We start from the raw sequence: 23,072 nt of genomic DNA on the forward strand, positions 1-23,072 counted from the left end.
ATGGCAAACGAAGCACTAAATAAAAGAATTGAAGGGCACCTGAATCGCCTCTAATATACCATCATACCTGTATTAATTTTTATTGATCATTACTACAGAATGATGTTAGTGGAATCACCACTCACGATGAGGCATAAGCAATGTACCTCGGGTTATTGGCTATTGATTTATCAGATTCACTATTTTGTTTTATATGCTTACTTTATATTAATTATTATTATCATTGTGATTATCAAATATTTATTGTATTTTTCTTGAAGTTTGCCAACAAGTCGCGAATCAATTTAGATAAAATGTTTTATAGTATGATCACTCAATGGGTTATACGGGGTGTTGAAAAAAGGTGGATACACCTGGATAGCACGAAAACGAAGTAACTTAGAGATAAACTGGTAATAGATTCCCGAATAATTTTTCCCTGGAAATCCAATGATAATATTAGTTTTTGGGCCAGATGGGCCCAGGGGGGCCTTATGAGGCCCAACTTTGAAATTTTAAATGGAAACCCTAATTTTTTCGTTCGAATTTGGATTCAGCGGGAAATTTTACGTCCGAATACGTATTAACCATCGCCGGGGTCATTCGGGAAACTATTATCAGTTTATCTCTAAGTTACTTCGTTTTCGGGCTATCCAGGTGTATCCACCTTTTTTCAACACCCTGTATAATGATGTTTTATTTAAAATTATAAATCAAATATCCTAGCGCACGTTATACGACATTCGCAATTTCTTTTTTTCAAATTTTAATTACTCCTAACAACATAATACATATGACATACCTATTGTAAGTTATCATATTACACATATATTATATATTTATGTATTCAAATCGCGATTTTATTTCATGCATTACTTTGGGGTAATACATACAAACTTACATACAGACATATCGTTTCACATATAATCTTTATACATTTTACACTTAATATTATTCATATTATGGTATAGAATGAGTATTAATATAGGTATACTAAGAATACTTATTATACACGTTTACGTAACATACACGCATGACAAGTAATCTAAACGTGAAGCAAAAAAAGGAGAAAAAACTAAAACTTTAGACAAAAATCTATCTGAAAAACTATCTCTAAATATTTAAATACGATTATAGGGGCGTTTCTTTGATTCCTTTTGATTAATTTGATTTATTCTTTTTTTGTCTATTCTTTGCTTTTTGGATTGAGTACCGATAACTATACATGTAACGAGCTTGTGTTACGACGTGCTCGAAGAATATAAATAAATATCAATAACTTGTTCTTATATTTCATTGAAGTTATGAAATATTTTTATATTTGTTTATTTCTTCGACACTTATATCAAATAAAACCACGTAGTTGTCGGTATCATTATACTTATGATATTTGAATAGGGAAACGATGAATAATTATTATTCATTGAAAATTATGTAAAGTATAAAGAACAACTAATTATCACAATCATTCACGTAGCGTTAAAGAAGTGAAACAAAATTTTACACGTACCTAATAAATGTATGAATCCTGAGCGCATCCGTATTTTAAATGAAAATCTCAATAACTGCAGTTTTATTTACGTTTATAACATGTATTCTTGCTTTCTCATGTAACCAATGACGTGTTATATAATATGCAGTATTGTATACCGGATAATAGAATATTATACGCAAAAGTAAAGGATGCATATTCGGCAGGCCGATGCGGTGGGTCAGAGACAAGTTAAATATACTATATCAAAACAAAACCTAAATATATATATAATATGTATTGAGAAATGGTGACGAAAACTAATTTCCCAGATCTCGCTGTATAGTGGCATTAAAATTCATAACTCGTAAAAATTGATAACATCCAAGAATAATCGTTCAAGCAAATGTAATTTCCAAAAATGAATTTTGGCGATTGTTATTTAAATCTCAGATGATCAAAAGGCACAATAGAATTTTGTTACATTTATATGTAGATAGATTTTACCACCGTAGACTTCGGCGCGAGTTCAGGTATCAATAAGAGTCTCGGCCGAACCTCGGACCTACAGCAAATCTCTTTCAGCGTTTAATTGATACCTGACTTAATTATCACACTACTCATAGGGTGATGAGTTCGATTTCTCTATTTATTTTTTGACTTTTTTACTCACCATCAAATGTGATCGTCATCGTTATCATCTTTAAGTGAAGGATTGGTTGAAAATAGCGCAGCGAACGAGCGGCATCACCCTCAAGAAAAAAAAAAACGCCAAACGAAGAACTTGAATCTTCATATTTTTCTATCAAACTCATTACGCTTTTATTATCTCTAATTTTCTATGGTGGAGTTCAGGTTCTTCGTAGAGCTCGCGTCTGCTTCCTGCGAGCCTGAACAACTCCGTAAACAACGGCAGCCAGACTTCGGCAGTTGCTCGTCAATTTTGACGTCCCCTCTGATTTCAGGCCACCTTTTCCTAGCACGAAATATGTCTCCATGGTCCCCTTACCCTTGACCGCGATCATACCTCGTTTCTGGGTCTGATAGCCACGTGCAATCAGGAACTGAGTACAGAGACAGAAGAAAGTGGAAAAAAAATCATTATTAGGTTAAAATCGCGAAATTCTACATTTTTCGATTTTTCCCATAAAATATTCTCAACTAATCAGTAGACGCCATCTGGTGGTAGGAAATATATCACACCAGCGGCTTCGTCATATTTGTTTATAAAAGTGGTTATTTATCGCAAATGGCACTCTACATCGACATTGTGTCACAAGATTGAAGTCCAACAGCTCGCACGACGCTTTCCGTGCATGCATCTCTGTAAAATAAGCCTGAAGCGATCAGCTGATTTACCGTTCCGACGCCATATTGTATTATCCACGCCCGTATTCGGATTACCTCGGCTATTTCGCGAGGAACTTGAATCTTCCCCATCTCGCCAGTCGAGTCCATACGCGATGCTTCGTTAACGGTGTTCCCCCATATGTCGAATACCGGCTTTCTTGCTCCAATCACACCACCGACTAGCGGACCACAGCTGATGCCGACTCTCAGGTCAAAGTTGTTGAAAGAATGGATATTCACGTCCTGAAGCCGCAGTCTCATTGCCACCGCGTAGTCAACCAGTCTGCATAGGTGCTCCATATCGTCAACGTTCTTATTCTACAATGCCGGAGACGATATAAGCAATCTTTAGTCATTTTCGGTTTCCATTGGGAATGGAAATATGGCGCTGCGAAATCTGGTACCAAAAAATGCGCAGCTCAAACCCAGTCATATTCAATTTGAAAAGAACTATTTCAGCATATCGTCTTCCCAGTAGATTGATTCTGTGTAAAAGAAAACTAAAGTCTCACAGCTTGGACTGACAATAAGTTGCCTATACTTCTCTAGTCGCACAATTTACCTAAAACCATCCATGTATTTTACGATTTATGACAATTAAAAATATCGCAACAAATCATTACGTAAATCATCGAATTTATGAAACAGATGTTATAATCACCTTTTGGCAAGGATTCAGACCGGAAGCAGCCATGTAGGTTGCACCGACCGTCTTTATCTTCTCTATGCAGTGGAATCGCGTCTCGTCCAAAAGTTCGTCGAAGTCAGCTGAAAAACGGTCGACAATTTCATTAAAAATCTCAAGTCCAGGCTTATCAAATGACAAATACTAACCAATTATTTCATTCAACAGTCGTATGCACTCCATTCCTTTGTTGACGTCCTCGGAATAGAACTCCGTGAAGTTGGGCACACTCGCAAACATCACACCGACTTTGTCCCGCGACTGCGAGTATAATTCCTGAAAGGGACAAGTAATAAAAAATCATCGTTTGTATTCTGAAGTGCCGTGATTTGGATGCAACAAAAAATCTTACGGAGTCTTGACTTGATCGAACGGTATTATTTTTTTTGTTCTTGTTTACGAATTGCACTTACATACCTCAGGCGCTCTGTCCTGTGTTAGAAAATGATGCGCCACATGGTCTGGAAGGATATTCTTAAGCAGCTGCATGTTGTTGTGCCGGGATTCGATCATGTCGGAGAGTTCCCTTTCAGCCTGCTGTTTCCAGAGGAAATCCAACCGCGATGTCACCTCGACTAGCCTTCCATGATACGTGACCATCACAAGAAAGACACCGAGGAATATCAGCATCTGCGCTGACAACGGTATAGCGCGGCTGAAAAAATTATGAAGAACAAAGATAAGAAGACGATTATCATAATGATGATATGCAGGACGATAGAAAGGTTGGAATATCATGACGAAGGATCTCGTCTAGAGTTAGAACACGTCGCAGAAGTTCTTGAGAACGATGACGAACGACATGATCAGCAAGAACGCGTTGAGAATGATTTGAAGGAAATAATGATGGATACAATGAACACGACGATGAGACAGAGGAAGCGGAGATGCATAGAAGAGTCGTCCTGTGATAAGAAAAAGAAATGTCAACAAGTTTAGGACAAAGACGACACACGACATTAAGAATCGAAACTAGTTTCAATCGATTCTATATAACTTAAAATGACTTCAAATAAACTTTGACAAGTCTGCGGACCTTCAAACGTGGTAGTAATATGGTAATAATAATTCAAACATAGTCTAATAAGAGCATAATATATCATGTAAGAAAATAGTGCAAACTCACGTGTTCTCCTCGTCAATTCGTACGGTGAACAAGTCTCGGTACAGCACGAGTATAAGAAGAGCATAAACGAGTACAATAACAGTAGCGAGTGCGGTTTTGAAAAGGTAATAAAGTTTTAGAGCAGAGGCGAGAGCGACAAGGCACAGTATCCATGTGAAGACGGCGTACTCGGGATGCATGCAGTCGATCCACGTGCCAGGTTCGCACGATGACCGCATGGCTGCCATGGAGGTTTCATTGTCGGAAAATATTGACATGATCTTCCTCGTTGGGACTTTTCGTCTTCCCCTGGTAGACGGACTTTCGTTCGACAAACTCGGGGGATTTTTGAGCCGCTTGTTATGGTGCAGGTGCCTCAACTTGTCCCTCGAGTACTTTTCGTACTTGTAGAACCTGTAAATCTCCTTCCTGGTTCTGCGGTGGGCTGGACTCGCCTGGCCGTCGACGACGTGGGTCAGTTTAACCTCGATGTTGCTAGTCTCAATGGCTTCGTCGCCCTCAGACCCCTTGGAGTGGTTTTTCGAGTCACCCTTGCTCCTGTCCTCCTTCGCCACAACGTCGTCTCGAAGTGCCGCCGAAAGGAAGCTGAGTATCAGCTCATCCAGGCTCCTCGACGAGCCACCGGCATCCGGCACCGAACGTCGCTCCTGAGATCCCTTCTTCTGGACCGGAAGTGGACTTGTCTTTTCGTTATTGCAGTCGACTCGAGGACACGCGATCACGCTCAGCATTGAGGTCAACGCCATGAGTGATATCACGCAGCATATGAAGACCGTTCGTCGCTGTTTGTCGTGAGCCAGTACCGAGGAAAAGTGCTGCAGTATCGATGGCAGGCTCTTAAACTCCTCGGCCATCACCAGTATCGAGGCCGCCGTTAATACGAACGTCGTGAAAACCAGGGAGATCAGAAGTGGTAAACAACTATAACGCAAATAATTTACTGCGTTAGCCGAAAGTCATATCATCTACTTCGGTTTTGTTTAATGGGTTGTTGGCGGTGATTGGTCGCGGAGGAAATTGATGAAACCATAAACTAAACATCGTGAGCACGATCCGTACGTTTCCGAAAATATTCTCAACCATCGGTCAATTCATTCAAGTAATAGGATACCTAATTCGATACTACGAGTCTTATTTAAAGATCTTCCGAGCACTGGGACATTTAATTTTAACAATAGGGTGAAATGGGACGGGAATAAGTTTTATTTAAAGATTCTTCAAGTATTAGGATAATTGATTCTACACTCACTAATTGTGAGACATATCTTTAAGTCTTGCATGGACTGCGGAATTCTTAATTTTACACTAACAATAAGTCGTAATCAAACATCTCTGATAATAGACAAACCGAATGTTCATCGAAAATGTATAAACACTATTCACTCACCTCGGTGATATTACTGCTTGACATACAGCGATGAAAAGCCATATCACGTAGCAGCAAATCATGTTCGACTTGAACATGTCCTCTCGCAATTGTCCAAACTGTGTCATGGGTAAAAACGATGGTCCGATAAAAAATGTGTAGCTTTAAAAAATGAAGGAGCTCGTCGAACAGTGCAGTTAAAAGCTGAAGAAAAAATCTTTGTTATACCTTAAGTTCCAAACTTTCGTCGTTGTACCTAAGCGTCCAGGTGTTGACGTTCGCCGATCTCATTCGCTTGTTGCTCGCTGTTTCTATCGCTAAATCGGTCGTAGATTTTTCCGCAGTCGTGCCACATGCAGCTTTACGGGTTTTCGAAACGGAGCCGTCATCCTCGAGGTATTCGGACTCCAAATTGCTGATGGAAGTGGCATTGTTCAACTGAAATAATTTATAACCGGAATTCAAAAAAAGGTGATCGGCGACGAGTCGGAAGCGTGTGGAAAATTTTTTCGGCTCATGCTCTCACATTTTCGAATGGTATTTCCGGTGTCCAATCGACCCCGATTTCCTCCTCGACATTCGCAGCCCCCGAAGAGTTGCTGTTTCTACCCGGCAGCTGCCCTGCGTTGCTTCCCTTAAAGCTCTTCCTACTCTTTCCGTTCACCCCTTCGTCCTCCGAATTACTGCTCGCTTTTGGCCTTGACGAAAAGCGTCGCCTTGTGCTCAACGGCTCGATTTGCTTTATCAAATACGTCTCGACGTTCCTGTTCTTCAGGTAATTGTCCCGGTCCGCTCCGTAGCCCGGCTCCACCTCGTAGACGTCGTTCAAACACTTGAGGGTATCGAGTGAAATGTGCACTCGGCTACAGGTTGAAGAAAGAATTTCAATTCACATGTTTCAGATCTTTGACGGGTTCATTTTTTCGTATTTAACTAATTGTACAGTGAAAACTGTAAAACAAAAAATGGAAGCTACCACAAGAGTCCGTGCAAAAGTGCGTAACATTCTCACTAGCGCCATGAGGTATCAGATCCCCGAAACTTGTTTAGTTGATCCCTTACTCATTTTTAATGAAGAAGATAATTCACCAAGGTAGCAATGATTTTGGAACAATTTTTTTGTCATTACATTTGGTAGAATTTAATAAATAACTCGTAATAAAAACGGAATAGTTATGGGATCTTATTCACCATGTGTCGCTGTAAATCTTAATGAACAGCTTTCGCTTTTCCCTGTAATATACCCTTTGTACAGTATTCGAAATTCAAAATTCAAACTCGCGAGCGTCTGGTATAAAGCGCGAAGATTGTATTCCATGTTCGCCCAAAATTTCGCACAACTTTGCGAAAATACTTGCCCTGGTATTCCTCCGCTCTCAAGATGATTTGCGAGGGTAACATCATAGGACCAGACGTCGAATTGCCATTTTCGAAGTCCCAAGACACCGCAGAGAACAGAACCGCTATGTATCCCGATTCGCATGTTCAAATCAGTCTGAATTCGGGAAAAATTTATAGCGCGATGCCATATGTGTTGATATTATTATGAAACGATTTTTAATTACGGCTGTTCGAAATTCAATACTTTTTTTTAAATTCAAGTCATAAATAGTTATAAATAGAATGTCTGTCAAATGAATATAATCGTAATAATCAATGAATAATCAACTTAACATTGATATTCGTTTACCACAATTCATATCAATTTTGAAAATAGAAATATTTGACAATATCAACATGATGATGTTGTGAAAGATAATTTTTATAATAAACGTTGTCAGCGAAGAGTAAAATCGAATTACGAATAAACCAGGTTTTCTCTCTTTTTCAAAACTATTTGAAATGACAAATTAATATCTAAGCGCTTCTTAATAATGTCCCAGCCATTTTTTGTATTTCGTTAGGGAAATCGTCGGACTTCAGGACTACGTAAATTCGAATTCAAATCAATGATTCATAGAAAAACATACCTTAGTTGTGTATCTGACATCGCGAATCGCTTTTATCATTCTGAGTCCCATTTCAACGCAGCAATGCGCGTGGTCTACTCTGGCCGTGGGTAGACCGGAAACGCAGTAGTAACAGTCTCCAAGAAGCTTTATGCGCAGACAGTGATTCTCTGACGAAAGTCTGTCGAATCTTGCAAACAGATCGTTCAATACTTTGACCAGTTCTTGGGCGCTGCACTGACTTGCCAATGCTGAAGAAATTCAGAGTTTAGTTATCGAATATCAGGTAAGGAAAGGTGAACAGGTGAAATGGAAAATAAGAATTTAGATGAAAATATTTGCACAACCAATCTCTCGTTCCGATGTGATATTTTAACACCAGCATTGAATGGACGTACACATTTTGTGTTATAAATTGTGAATTTAATTAAAATTGCGAGAAATAATTATATTTGGGTGTGTTACGGCGACAATGATGATAATAATATATAGGTGTACCTATGAGATGATATACTTCGGCTTAAAACGTTACCTGTGAAACCCTTGATATCGGCAAAGAGTATGCTAACATTTTCGTACCGATGAATGTATATTCTGTGAAATTGATTCGGGGTAAACGTGATGGTTCCACCCCTTTCCTCCTCTCTGGCGATGTCGCGAATCATTTCCCTCGCAACAAAGTCCGGCAATACTGAAATCGAATGTTGGTTCCTGATTTATTTTCGATGAATGAGAACCTATCATTATAAGAAAGTACAATGTAGGTATTGCAACGGTGAACTACAGCGCCGCTGTGTTACAAGATTTTTGTTAAACTCTGGGTTCTAATGCATTTTTCCGAGGTGGACCAATATAGGTCAATTATTTTTGCCAATTTTCTGCTCTCGATTAACCAATAAAATATCATCTTTGAGTCCCGATAACAATTTTAACGCCGAAATTCATTCGCAGGCGTGCAAATGGCGGCCATTTTGATTTTATCTTCGCATTTTATTTCGTTTTTTTTTTTATCAACTTCATGTTTTAGTTGATCAGCAGCACTAAAAGTGCTAAAAAAAAAGTCAAAAAAATCGGCCCATTACGGGCCCGGTCTTGAAATGAGTTGAAAAGAAAATGCACGTTTTGAGAATTTTAAGAAAGGTCCTTTCCGAAATCACTCTCAATAATTATGAATAATCAACCAGTTGAATAGAAAATCTGAAAAAATTCAGGTTACTGTTTGAGAGTTGGGGCAATTGTAGAAAATTTTTTGAACAAAATCGAAAATATTCAGAGTTAGACGTCGGTTGGGTTCGCATGGAATTCCCTATAACCAAAGGGTAAAACATTATTTCCCGACTAGGATGAATTGAAAAGACACGATATTTCTAAAAATTTTAAACGATAAGAAAAGAAATTGCTCGGTTATAATCTGAAGTTGGAGAATCGTGATAACGGCGAAAAATGAAGTAACCTGTAATCTGGAAATCGGTTAAAAAATTATCGATCAGTATTAAGTAGGTGAAAGATAATTTTTCTTGTCGAAAATCGTCCATAGTCCTGTTTTCCTGCATCCATATTGTATAATACATGTGGGAGGTTCATACATATATAAATTTTTTTTCAATCCATACCATTGTGTGTGCACACTGTCCCATATTATACATGTATGCATTTATGTATGTAAATCAAGGAGTTGAGCAATCGGGTGAAAATATGTTGTATGCTATAGCTATATGCATAGAGAGAGGGCCGGACCCTTTGAAGAACACCTCGATGAACTCGTCACACGGTTCACGTAACTCTCCAACGAGACGTTGAGACCAAGTTAGGGGTGCCGCTCAGCCACCGATACACCATATGTATATACGTACATACACAGGACTATGGGGATTAAATCTCCGCGATACATGCATATAACAAAGCATCGGTATTTCATGCAACCGTAAATAATAACAGGAATTCTGTCAACCGCGTGCACCTTCGATTTTTTCCTAATTATGCATTCCGTATTAAGCATGTTCTGAAATTTATATTAGTTACAAGTACTGTAGAATGATTATTATCTTTTCTCCGTATATACGTATAAAAGTCTACGTTTTTCTGTCTGTTTGTCTCTTATAACTCCAGAACTGCCGAACCGATTTCGAAATTTTTTTACTGCGGATAGCTAAAACGTCTGGCCAGGCTTGGCCTATCTTCTGGAAGGTCTGGCCGATATTTCGTTACAAACAGATCAATAGTTTCAGTGGTGCAACGATACTTATAAGCCAAGTGGAAAGCGGGATCGCACAATTTTGCGAATACTGACCAAACTGTTACAGATGAAGGAAAGTTATGTTAGAGAGTTTTCAAGGTCTCGATAAGCTCCGGGAACAAGTCCGCGAGTCCATATGGCTATGACCAATAGTTTTTCCGCAAGCAGCATTTGGAAATATTTGCGGGCAGAGCCCCAATGGGCTGCCGGTGTACGTATAAAATTTATATTCCCACACTCGTGTATTGCATGTTTTTAAAAATCAAGGAAAAAAATCATTCACTTCGGGTGTTATGCAAAGAGAAGTTTTTTTTTTTTTTTGTTAGCAGTTGTTGTTACGGTTTCATCGAAATTTTACCCCCTACGATCGCACCCTCGTACCTTTTTATTATATACCCTCCTACATTGAATCAGGGAGCGAATGAATCGTAAAGCGCCGGTGGTTTGGAATTTACACCCCCAAAAATAGAGATCTATTGAAACAAAATACAAAGTCTAATTGAAGGGAAATTTGAAAAGAGTGAAATTTTTTTCAAGTCTTTCTACCAAACTACTAGAATCATAATACCAAAGTTTGTTGTTGAATTCTGAAACTCTATTAGGTACGTATATCATACGAGACGCGTTTTTGTTTGAACCAACAGTTTTTCAACGATTCAACGATTATATATAGGCAGAACGAAACGCGGATCACATTAAACGTCAAATAGTGACAGGGATGAAATTGACGAGGAGTAAACAGGCATGTCGTGTGATGATGGAAAGCTAATGGATACGAGGATCGGTCGATTTTTTACTTTTTGCCGTCTTTTTTACTTACTATTTCTGGCTACTTGGGCCCAAAGGCTAATCAATTGAAAATCAAGTGAATGGTTCCAATTTGTCAACATTGATTTCGACCGATTTTCATTCATTTCCAATGATATCTCTGATTTCCCATGATTTCAGAGCGCTCAATGCGATATTCAGTGATTTTCGGACCGGTTAAATTACGGGAAATTCCAAAAAATCACTAATGTAATCAGCAGAAATCACCTACACCGCTGGGAATTAGTCAGAAATTGTTGTATGAATTGAAGATAAATGAAAGCATGTAACGAGATATAAATGAATATAATATTTATGAATTGAAAGTATTTATCGTTTACAGCAAGACCTGCATCGATTTCGATGATTTCCGGATGCTGACTGTGCGATTTTTTATCATATGATTTGCAATAATACTTGCCATGATTTCCAATAATTTAAACAATCTCTATGGATTCCTTGTGATTTGAAAAGAATTTCTAAGTCACGATTGAATTTCTTTGATTTACAGTTCTATGTCCAGTTGCCAAATTTATGACACCTCTGAGTGATAAGCCCCGAACTTAGAACGGACTGATTTATGTGTCGGAGTGAAAATACCTGGGTAAAAGTGTCAGCTCACCGGAAAGAAGCAGCTTTTCCTGCCTGTTGTTTTCGTTTTGTGTCCGATGTCTTGTCTCAAGGGAGCGATGGGTCTCCAGGAATGCCTGACGCTGACCCCTGTCAGTTAGATACTTGGTATACATACCGGCAAGATTTACGGCCACGTATAAAAGGACGTTTGTGGCGAGGAGACGAGGGAAGCAGACTTCATCCTGAAACGTATACTCTGCTCTATGAACACAAACGTCACTGAACACTCCCTTGGTGAAAAACAATTCCTATGATTTTTTACGAAAATCTCCACAATTTTTTAAAACATTTGGAACACGGTATTAGTGTACGAATAAAATTTTTTGTAGAATTACACGTTTTTTCGTACATAGTTGCTGCATACTAGCTTGCTTTTTAGCAATTATTTTCAATCAATGAAATGGATATCAACTTCATTAAAACATCGCCCAATTCGTATCTTATTGTTAGAGAAACAACTAATATTCATGTTCTTTTTTCACAATACTCACCTATCGAGACAAGGTGAGTTCAAAAGTATACAACAGATTTTCTAAATCCGCCGAAATCAATCCTAGAAATGAGCAGTGACTCTTAATTGTTAATATAGATTATCTGCTATGGGTTTTCCTTCTAAGAGAGATGCGACATCGAGCGACGTTTCAATAATAATATTTCAAACTTTCTCATAGACATTTTAAGTTTATAGCGAATCATTCATAGAAATTCCTATCTTATTCTGCGAAATTCTGCAGAAAAAAAATTCTCTATTTTCGAGTTGTAAGTGTCCTCAAGACTTGTAAGAATTCTCAGTTTTCTTTAATCATCTACGTGAAACTATAACTGTTTCTAATTCAATTATAGGTTCGCGTATGAACTCGTACAGTTATCCAAACAAGAGGTCACTGAAGCAGTGGTTATGTGTTTTTCGTCGTAGAAGACTAGCGATCAAAATAATTTCTTAAAAAAGTTTTTTACCCTTTAACAAATACTCGCTGAGCTTTAATTATTTCAATTTTTGATCGAGGCGTTTGATTTTTCATTTTGATGTAGATAATTGCAGACGATTGCAGTTTTTCCAAAATTCAATCGTCTTCTACGAATATTGTCTCGAAAATAACGAATAGCCACGATTCTCCGTTCTTCCGCAGAATATCGTAGAAATTATTTTCACCAGCTTCACCACGCGGACCTTTGAACTTACGTATTCGGCGCTGTCGCTCTTCAGCGTTATCACGGACATTATCGTGTGCGCCAAAGCGGTACCAGAACCGGCTATAACGCACCATCTCAGGGGCAGCGGTAGCATCGCGTAAGGAGCGTAGACCACGAACAGAATGTACCAAACGAGTCGTTGCTGGGTCGAAAACCCGAAGCTCGCGCCGATGTAACCTGCCGATCAGGTTCAATATTGTCACAATGGTTAATCCAACTCTGCACACGGTTCAACCGCACAACTGGCTGCATGTCTATGTATTTTATTGATCGCAGCATCATGTCAGATACAGTTCAAAACGTACGTCAGTTCGTTCGTAACTGCAGGGGGGAGTCACATACCAATGGATATCTGTCCAATTTATCAAGTAATTACTAACCCCAGCGCAGGGTGTATGCAGTCTACACTCCGCAGTGCAATGTGGTAGGATGAGTTATCGAGAGGAGATAGTGAAACACCCCAGAGTGTGAATCGACTCCGACTCTGAGCTCAGGAGATGACTTTAGGTGACATGCAGGTGATGGGGGAGTTTTAATGCCGTCTTGGATTGAGCACCTGAAGCTTCGTACCCTGGGAGTTGACGAGGAGCAACGTGAATATCGATGCCCAGTAGAGGTATCTGTTGGAAAAGCAGCGCCACCAGCCCAATATGCAGAAAACCAGGTTCGCCACTACGCAACAGATTATCCATGAGAGCGACTCGATCAGTCCGCCCGAATTTTTGTTTCGACGCCACAGCCATATCGTCATCAGAGCAATCTGGAGCCACAATGAACAAAACGCATAATTTCTTTCTACAGAACTGAGTGCTCTTCGAATATTCAACGTGTAGAGGTCGAGACGAGTTCAACGATATGCCACAAAGCATACTTCCCATTGAACCGATTTCGAATCGTCAACGCCGAATGCTGCACAAGGGTTGTTCAAGATTCTTGTGCAGCTTCTGAGGCGCATAACACGCGATTGCCTCGACGAAAACACACTTTGTGACATATCGTTTAACTCGTCTCAATTTCCGCTACACGCTTGCTTGTCGAGAATCTGTAATGCTCTGAACGAATAAGATTTTCTATACATGCTGCGACTGATTTTCATTGATTTGTGTCTGAAAATTGGTATTTCCACTCATATTACAGCGTCTCTTACCTTCAGACTGAGATCTATGACGTTCAGCATTATCAGCGACTTTTGTCGTTGACGGTTCGAGTAGTTTAAATAGGATATTTCCAGCTGTCTATTGTGAAAGCTGTTTGTCAATGACGGGCAGAATATCCCTTTGTACAAAACACCGCGTTTGAAGACGTCTGTGGAATTGCAAAAGAACGAAACGTTGCCAGATTAATTCTTGTTCAATTCCATTTCATTACAACAGTGAAAATTCTAGCGTTTAAATATCCGACATGAAATGCAAAACACCTCTTTCAGCCTGTGCTTCTTCGTCCTGGACCGGTTGTGCTTCGTCGGCTTTCGTCTCACTGCACGATTCATCATCCGCATCATTTTGATCTCCACGCGCTGATTGCGAATAAATTTTATTAGCACCAGCTGTCCCAGCTCCATCGTCATCCTCTCCTTCGTTTCTTATGGTTTTCGGATCTTCCCACGCAGCCAAAGCCTCTCTTCCCAATCGTTCGGACGTCAATTTTTTCACCGCCTTTATCCACAACTGTTTCCTCGGCGATATTCCCTGTAGCCTAGATCGGTGCGGAAGTAAATCGAATTACTATTACAAGCATACGTAGACTGGTCCGTTTCAACCTTGTTTATTGATAATTATTATTTTTATCGTTCTTCTTATCAGCCCAAAATTAAAACAGTGTCGAATTATTGTGAAAAATTTCAAGAGCTAGCTCTATCGGTTTGTTGTCAATGCAACTGTTCGTGATACTGTATCTTTTTAACATCCGACCTCCTAGCGAGAGTTATCAGTTTTATTAACGACCTCTGTGTCACCGCGTCACTGATCACGTAGATTCCCCTTGAACCCCTTGAATGTGTTATTCTGGCATACCAAAATTAGCTGAAAATATACATTTTCCATATATTTTTATGTTGATAAAGCCGGTATCTATACTATAATTGGTGAACATGGTAAACTAAAGACTTTGAACAAAGCTCGAAGTGCAGCTAAACTGTCAGCCCAATACGTTTCCAGCTTTCGTTCAGATCTACCTTCAATTTTATTTTCAAATTATCGTCAGAAAAGGCTGAAAACATGATTTTTCGATTTTTGCAGAGATTCTGAAAAATATTAACGCGCCATCGTTCTTAAAGAAACAACTGACAACTTCATTTTTGATGACTACAGTGAGTAAACAAAACATTGTTTTGTCAACCTACATGGCAATCTGTTCGGTTGCTTGACTTTATCATCGTATACGCACAATTTTGATTCGGGCCATTTAAAAGATCGTCGCCCCTACGTCAGTCTTGTTTTGTTGACAATAAAATAAAAAAATAAACAAGTTATTTATTTATAAGTTATCTCCGACGTTACTACTTTATACGAGCTTAAAAATTTATCGAAATAACAATTAATTGCGAAACGCAAATTTTGCACCGATAGCCGGTTTATTTAAAAATCAATAATCTAACAGTTGTAAGTCGAATTGTAAATTGAAGGAATTAAACGGATGTTTTCATTGAACATCTTGAGTCGGCTGCTGCCGCATAATGATGGTTACTAATCCATCACTCCCTCTCCCCGCAAAAGCTAGTCGCTTATGGGGACATATCCGAAAAGGTATGGCGAGTTCGGAAGTAATTATCATTATTATTATTATCACCATCATTAATACTGTTATTATTATTAACGGACTTATATATTCATCAAAATAAAGAACATTCTGTCGAGATAACTGCAATCACTGAAAATCATTGCAAGTATCGGTTTAAATCAAATGATATGTTTCAGATGATTTCCAGTTTACCAAGTGATTTTCAGTGATTTTCAACGATTTTCCAGCGTTTTTAATGATTTGCACTGATTTCCAGTGATGTTTTGCGATTCTAACGGATCCGGAATTCACTGGAAATCGTCTTGAATACTCGCAAATGATTGAAAATCAAGAGTAACATCGGAAATCCGTAGAAATCATTCGAAATCATTGTCAGCCAATTAAAATCGTTCATTTAATTTCGAATTGAATGGCCCCTAGATTTTGACCGTGCAGAATCGAGAGGTTCAGAATGTATAATAACTGAGTATCGGGGAGAAAATTTCGATCCAGAGGAATTTCCGCGAATAATTATACATGTACGTAAATAACACTAACCTCTGAATATTTTTTATTTTTGGTTGTTCGACGTATGTATAAAGTTTTTACGGTGTTACTACATAACATGTATATTATACAAACATACATGCTATGTGCGTATATGTATGTACAAGGAAATGAAGAAGATATATGGACATGATCAGCTCTCACATACTTACACCCATATACTTGTACTTATACTCCTACACGTTTTGTATAGCTAAAATAACGTTTTGGTTGTTTAACCCATTACTTATCCCCCGCAGGGGGGTGCCACTCCAGCATATCCCGAAGTGAATTTATTTTCGGCATTTAATGCCTGCGGTCCCCAATACTTGGATATTATCGGTGTGTGTAAGAAGCTATATACGTATAAAAATATGCCAAGGTGCGCCGATTATACGCTTGTCTATTTATCCCGCGCATCTAAAATTCATCCATAAATCTGATATGACCGGTATACTATACAACTATATAAACTACGTGATTCCCAATTGAGACATGTGATACATTTGTCTGTAATAACAGAGTGAAAGACATCACGAATCTCGTCGAGAATATTTTACAAAAATAAAAATCATTACTTCGTCCATGAAGCGCGTGTGTGTAAAAAAGAAACGAAAAACGTGGGTTTATAGAAAAATTCACTTACGCTTACAACATTCATTTGTCTTGTCTTCAACCTCATTTACCGCGAAATACTTTTTTCCTTGTAATATAATATAAAATTATGGTAACACCTCACGTAAATTATACGATATAAAGAAAAGAGAATAACGAAGACGAAATAAAACTACAAACTGACGCGAAGGAATTTTAGGAGAAAATTATACATGAAAATTAGAAATTCTACGAATGCTTTATGATGTGGAAAGATTGTGGAAAAGAAGCGGCAGATGTGTTATGCAATTTTTTTTTTTTTTTTTTTTTAAGACTTTCGAAAAGGAGATCGTCGCGCAGAGTAACGATTATTCAGAGAAAACGTGCAGTCTGCTTTTGTGAATGATCTCGAAATTATATAATATATATTTCCATGCATGGAATATAAGTACCGAAGTCATATAGTTTAGCATGGAATGAGTTCAAGGACGAGATACCATCGCGAGTATACAAGACGAGGTATAATAGAATTTAAATATGCAGCTGGGAACAACGTACGGATAATGTAAATTATCCTCTCGAAACGGAACAAAAAAATGTAAGAAAATTTAAAAATATGCAACGCAGCTGAATTTGGTCATACCGATATTTTCTCGAGAGCAAAAGCAAGAGCTGTGCAAAATTTGTTTCAAAGGTACCGCGAATATCATCTCGAGAAGTTCGATGCTTTGAGAAATTTCAAGATATGGTAACGCGTCCATAATTTTTTTTTAACGCCTATCGATACTACAAAATTTTCCAAAAATCGTCTGACATAGATAATTTCATTTTAGCTCTAGCTTAATTCGGTTGATTACAGTGGGAAATAAAGAAAAGACCGTTCTTGTGTAAAATTTTTTTTACGTTGTGTATAAAAAATTTATGCACAATTAAAACGAGGCTAAAAATAAATGTGAAAAAATCTGTTACCCGAAATTTGTAGAAAAATGAATGATGGAAAAATTAGACACGATTTACGTCAAAGTTGTCGATCAATTCTGCAATTGAGCATTTTCGTTTTTTTTTCTCTTTTAGCCTGTTCCGGAGATAGCGTTCAAATTAAACTCGAAGCGATAAAATGTGACGGTTATAATTGCCTTTTAAAGACCTGCGTGGAATGAATTTATAATTTTTTTATCCTGTTTCTCCATTTCCTACCAGGCTGTTACTAGACCATCCTTAATATCCCTAATATTACAAGTAATTTGTATGTATTTGTGGTACACGCGTACTGCATAATGATCAATGAATGACGGGGCATATTAAATACGATGTCAATAATGGATGAAGATGTAATTAGGTATAATTTTGCTCACTCGCTAACGCTTGAACCGTCACTGCAGTCAAGCATCATGCTCCAGGTCTGCTCCGTAATCATTATCCCACTCGAATATCTGTAATGGAACAATACAGGTACACAACGATTCAATTAGCCGGCTTGCTCGTATCCCTAAGTGGTGTATTATAGAAATTGTACACTCCGTCACAAGCGTACGCGTTCTGAATTAATAACACAAGACGTATCGTTCTTAAGACGTATTGAAAGCCCGCGTCTTGAATCGTCCAATTATGCAACAGAACTCGAAATATTAACCTAACTACCAAACGATATTGTTTAGTTAGAAAAACCGTTCTGGAGTCTTGTTAAATATACAAAATGGTTTTCAGCTAGTACGTTAGTCCTCAAGACGTCTTTCCGAATGAAAAAGTTTAAACTATCATGTCACCGATTCCGATGTCTCGTTGACATCGCCAAGAAAAAAATAAATAAATAAATAAAGTCTTCCATCCGAAATGCTGTACTACTAACAACACCCAAGCATGTACTGGTCGTCATTTTTTAAATTATTCCTGAGGATGGTCGGCAGGGCCCGGCCGAAACGTCGATTTTTATTCTTACGTCTTTCAAAGTATTAAACTTTCTTCTTCCTGACCGGATTTTCGACAAACTTCATCTTCATAAATAAGGTTAGCAAGACTTATTCTGAACCTGACATAACACGTTGCTGAAATATTCGGAAAGGCGCCAATTATGCAAATAACTCAACGTATTAACCTATAAGATAGCAAAACTGGGTTGTTTGATTAGGAAAAAAAACGTATAATTGGGATCTATTAATAAAATTAGCAAGATTATTTTCAGTTATCGCATTAGTACCAAAAAAACGAGTTTCAAATACAAAAGTGTCAATGTCTTATTTCACCTGTCCCGACGTCTTATTGACCTCCCTGAAACGTCTCAAGTCAGAAATACTGATGTTGGCAATATTTTCGGACAAGAAGTCTTTCCGCGTGTAAAAATTCTCAGGGAATTCTATCGGACAAATTTAATTATAAGATTAATGAAGACGTCTGGACGATTCAACTTGAATCTGCAGTGTGCGGTTGGCTCGGCGGATAAGTTTATTATTTATATTTTATTTTTTTATTTATTTTTTTTTCTACTCCTGTTCTTGTTTTAGCACTCATTCACGTCCGTCAGCATAAGATGCCACAGCGAACACCTACGTTTATGTGCCCTGCGCACCGCGTCTTACGTACAAAGTAGATATTTATAATCCTCTGCAGTCAAGTCAGTCAGTTGCGAGTAAATGAATGCGGCGGGAATGCATTTACTCTGTGTGTACAAACATACTACTACGATACACACTATTCTTCACGTAATATGCTCAAGTTACTCTACCGACGCTTTTGCAAATTCAATTACATATCTATCACTTTGATATATCGTTATAATTAAGCGTCACGTTGTATTATTATTGCGATTTTATACGCCACCAAAACACGTTGCATCCTCACAGATGTCTTTGAAAAATTCTAAAAATTCACACTACAGACGTATTTAGATAGATTCAATGCCAGTTTATAGACTCCTTGAATATAAGACGTCCATGTCAGCCGTGCAATGTCGACTCAACAATTTGACTCAACACCTCTGAACGATGCAAAAACGATTTATGTGCATCGTAAGAAGTCTACGTCTTTAAAGTCTTTTACCGCATACGCTTTATGGACGCATGTGTGTAATTTTTTTTTTTTTAAACAAACTTACAGAAATACAGACGTCTCAAATAAATCTACAAAATAATACAAGACTTGAACAAAAATTTGAAGGTACTTTGTAGACATTTTTCGAAACATTGATCAAACACTTTCTCGGTGTCTTCGTTGAAATTTATTAAGACGTTTCAAAAATAACAAAAATACACACGTAGCATCGACGGTTTTGAAAAGTAGCGAAAGCCCTGCTTCGACAGTAAGTGTCAATAAACTTAAAAATATATTTCGTACATCAGTTGCGGAAAAATGTAGAAATCTTTTGTACGTCGATGAGAATCTAAATCCTTTCATCAATTCCATAGGTCCAAATCAAAATCAATTAATCCTTTTTATCGACGGTATAACACAAGCTCAATCTTCGATGGATATAATCGATTATTTCTTCGCCGTTACAGTACAATAAATGGTTGTAACCGCGTTGATTGCCTCTAACCATGTACACTTAATTACGGACGCATTCGTCAAAGCTGCATACCGTATATGTACGTTAGATAAATAAGTGTGGATCGCAGATATCATCGCGCCGGCGTGCTCGTTATGACAATTCACACTCGAAATATGTAAATTGTACACTTGTGCATACAAGCGTGTATAATTGGTATTTATTGTTCAATCTGTACACGTATATAATGTATATTATATACCCTAAGTGTATATTTAAATGTGTTTGAATCGTTTAATTACTAATAAGTATAAAGTAATAATATACATGTACAACAGCTGAGGATGATACAGTCGGTATTATAATTTTGACTAGTTACGTTATTCTGAAGAAATAGAAGAAAAAGAATAAGAATTAAGAGAAACTGAACCGTGCATTACGTACAAGAAAATCTAGAGTTGTAAATAGAATTACAATAATATACTTAGGTGAGATGGACCAACAAACAAATATAGAACGTTTGTCAACGGGATGAGAAAACAAGAGAAAATAAGAGAAAAGAGAATAGCCAACGTGATGTGATGTATACATGGCGTAGGTATAATGCGAGAGTTGAATGTCATTGTAAACGGGCGCGCGTCATTAGAGCTCGCCAGTGGCATAACTCGATCCTCGCTCATTCAAACAAACTACGGTATAACGTCTCGACGTTTCACATAATATTGCTGTGCATACATATATGCAGTGCCGGCGTATTTACATGTGTATACGGTAAACATAATTGGTCTATTGTAATACGTACCATGTACTACACATTTCACGCCCGCGGTAGCACAACTTCACTGTAACTTGGGAATAGTGACGAACTTTACTCTGTTTTACTGAAACGTCCAACCGGCCAAAAAAACGATATCACTAACAATTCCTGTCATTAGTTGATCAAATGTTTAGTTTGTTTCACTATTTTTTCTGTACAGCGTTAAAGTGTGTTATAAAATTATAATTGATTCGATCGAATTGCACTAATTGCAATCAGCGTCAAAATCGAAACCAAAGAGGGTGAAATTATCCAATTGACTGTTATTCAATATGCACGCGCAGTGTATGGGACGTACATTTTTGAAACCGAAATATGAGTGTAATATAATTTATTATACGCGTCGATGTTCCAATGAACGTGAACGGAACGATCGTTATTTTTATTGAACAACGACAATTTTGAAAACTATGCAACTACGCACAGATGTTTACCAGGATCGATGGAATTTTCACAATATCACCGCTTGAAATACTAAAGAAACACAAGTTTTTTTTTTTTCATAGACTTTTTTTCCTCCTTACACACTCACTTTGTTCGTCGGTGTTTCATTAGGTTCGCCTAATTGATAGATCGGTTTGTGTAAACATTCATATGTCTTTTGGTTTCTGAACGATATAATGTGGTACGATTTTAGAAACGATGCTTTCGTTGAAAATCTACCCACCTATAACTTACCAGCAATATTAATTAGCTTTAATTGATTAAAATCGCAACGTAACATTGCTGGCATTAATAAATAAATAAAACCGTAGTATAATTATGCAATCTCTCTAAATTTGTTAATATTTGGTCTGTTCTTTGGTTGAAGCGATGACATTGGTAAAACTATATTGGTTCTCAATTGTTTTCATGATCAAAAAATTTTATAATATCATTTCAAACTATAAGACTGTATAACGTTCCGAAACATTCCTAAAGAATGTGTAGAAACGCGTATAGGCACGTAATTATTGTAAATAAACATACGAGACAAAATAACTAACTCGTCCGGTTGTGATTATATCTCGTTACAATAACACGTCAATTAATAGAATCAGTTTTTTACACTGTGTTGCGATCTTTATCATCATTATTGTTATGGTCGTTATTATCATCAATGTTATTTCTTATTATTACTAACTGTATTAGACCTTTTGTATGAAACGTGCGGTGATTATGATTCAAATATCAATCAAACATTCATATAATATCGATGTTCTTTTCAAGTTTTCGTTTTTCATCAACGTCGTATAATACACATCGCACCGCGATGAGACAGACGTCTGGTATAATCAGAAAAAACACTACAAGTGGCATGCAGGAGGGTAAATAAATGAGGGAGATAAAAATAAATTGCAGAGTAAAAAAAAAAAAATCGGAAAAATAAACTAGGATCTTGAGAGTGTAAATAAAAGAGAAAGAAACTGACTGAAAACCATAAAAAATAAACAACTACGATGAAGGTGAAGACGGTGAACTTTCTAGGGTATTTTATTAGATTCGAAACTACACGCTATGAATTTTTGGTCCTTGAAATACATGATAAATTAAAAGAAACAAAATTTTTCGTTATGTTACAATTCACGGTGTCGACGCGAGGAAATGTGCCAGGACAGACCGGCGAATAAGATTTTCGACGTGCGAATTATAGGTAGAGGGATACGTATAGACGGAACCACGTACCTCTATAAACTAGCGTGGTGTGATCGGAGAGTCAAGACTTTAAACCACGGCGGCGGCAGCGGCGGCGGCGGCGTCGTTGTTCTTGAAAGCGGCCGCGCACCCAACAGCGACCGAATTGTGTGTGTCCGGTATAAAAGAGCAGAAGATCCGAGGCTAGGATCGAGTTCCACGCTTTTGACGTGCTTCGACGCCTGCACAACCGCATTTCGTGATGCGTATCTGTATGGCAGATTTGCCTGCCGAACGGCGCTCACCACGCTCTCTCATTGGCTGTAGAAAAAATGCCACTCTCGCACACACGTTGGCCAATCAGACTCGAGAATTCCACTTATCCGCAACCGCATGTGAATCATGATCATACTGCTGAAAATTCTGTTTGCCGTGTATAGGCGGGGTGAGAAAAATAAGGTATGAGATAGCCTTCGGAAATTACGCGACTGACGTCAATTCCTAAC

At 37.9% G+C, this 23,072-nt stretch overlaps 1 protein-coding gene across 12 annotated transcripts; it reads right to left on the reverse strand.

Moving 5' to 3' along the window:
* Nucleotides 1-83: 83 nt before the first annotated feature.
* On the reverse strand, nucleotides 84-22,739 carry Adcy8 (adenylyl cyclase 78C). 12 transcript variants are annotated; one of them, XM_046625553.2, is made up of 21 exons: nucleotides 21,922-22,611; nucleotides 20,938-21,104; nucleotides 18,898-19,007; nucleotides 18,010-18,087; nucleotides 14,214-14,491; nucleotides 13,944-14,101; nucleotides 13,367-13,556; nucleotides 12,786-12,973; nucleotides 11,592-11,784; nucleotides 8,459-8,617; nucleotides 7,948-8,177; nucleotides 7,336-7,472; nucleotides 6,504-6,840; nucleotides 6,206-6,415; nucleotides 5,999-6,096; nucleotides 4,612-5,532; nucleotides 3,903-4,140; nucleotides 3,635-3,761; nucleotides 3,462-3,568; nucleotides 2,810-3,118; nucleotides 84-2,514 (listed from the first exon to the last, which is right to left on the reverse strand). In XM_046625553.2, the coding sequence occupies exons 4-21, from the start codon at nucleotides 18,069-18,071 to the stop codon at nucleotides 2,302-2,304; spliced, it is 4,155 nt and encodes a 1,384-aa protein (XP_046481509.1). In that variant the 5' UTR covers nucleotides 18,072-18,087; nucleotides 18,898-19,007; nucleotides 20,938-21,104; nucleotides 21,922-22,611; the 3' UTR covers nucleotides 84-2,301. The 12 variants fall into 12 exon arrangements, with proteins under 12 accessions (XP_046481509.1, XP_068992127.1, XP_068992126.1 ...); XM_069136026.1 differs by lacking the exon at nucleotides 18,898-19,007 and having other exon boundaries at nucleotides 22,001-22,611; XM_069136025.1 differs by lacking the exon at nucleotides 18,898-19,007.
* Between the last annotated feature and the right edge of the window lie 333 nt (nucleotides 22,740-23,072).

The sequence above is a fragment of the Neodiprion pinetum genome, chromosome 5 (genome assembly GCF_021155775.2).
Source record: "Neodiprion pinetum isolate iyNeoPine1 chromosome 5, iyNeoPine1.2, whole genome shotgun sequence".
NCBI classification, from domain to species: Eukaryota; Metazoa; Arthropoda; class Insecta; order Hymenoptera; family Diprionidae; genus Neodiprion; species Neodiprion pinetum.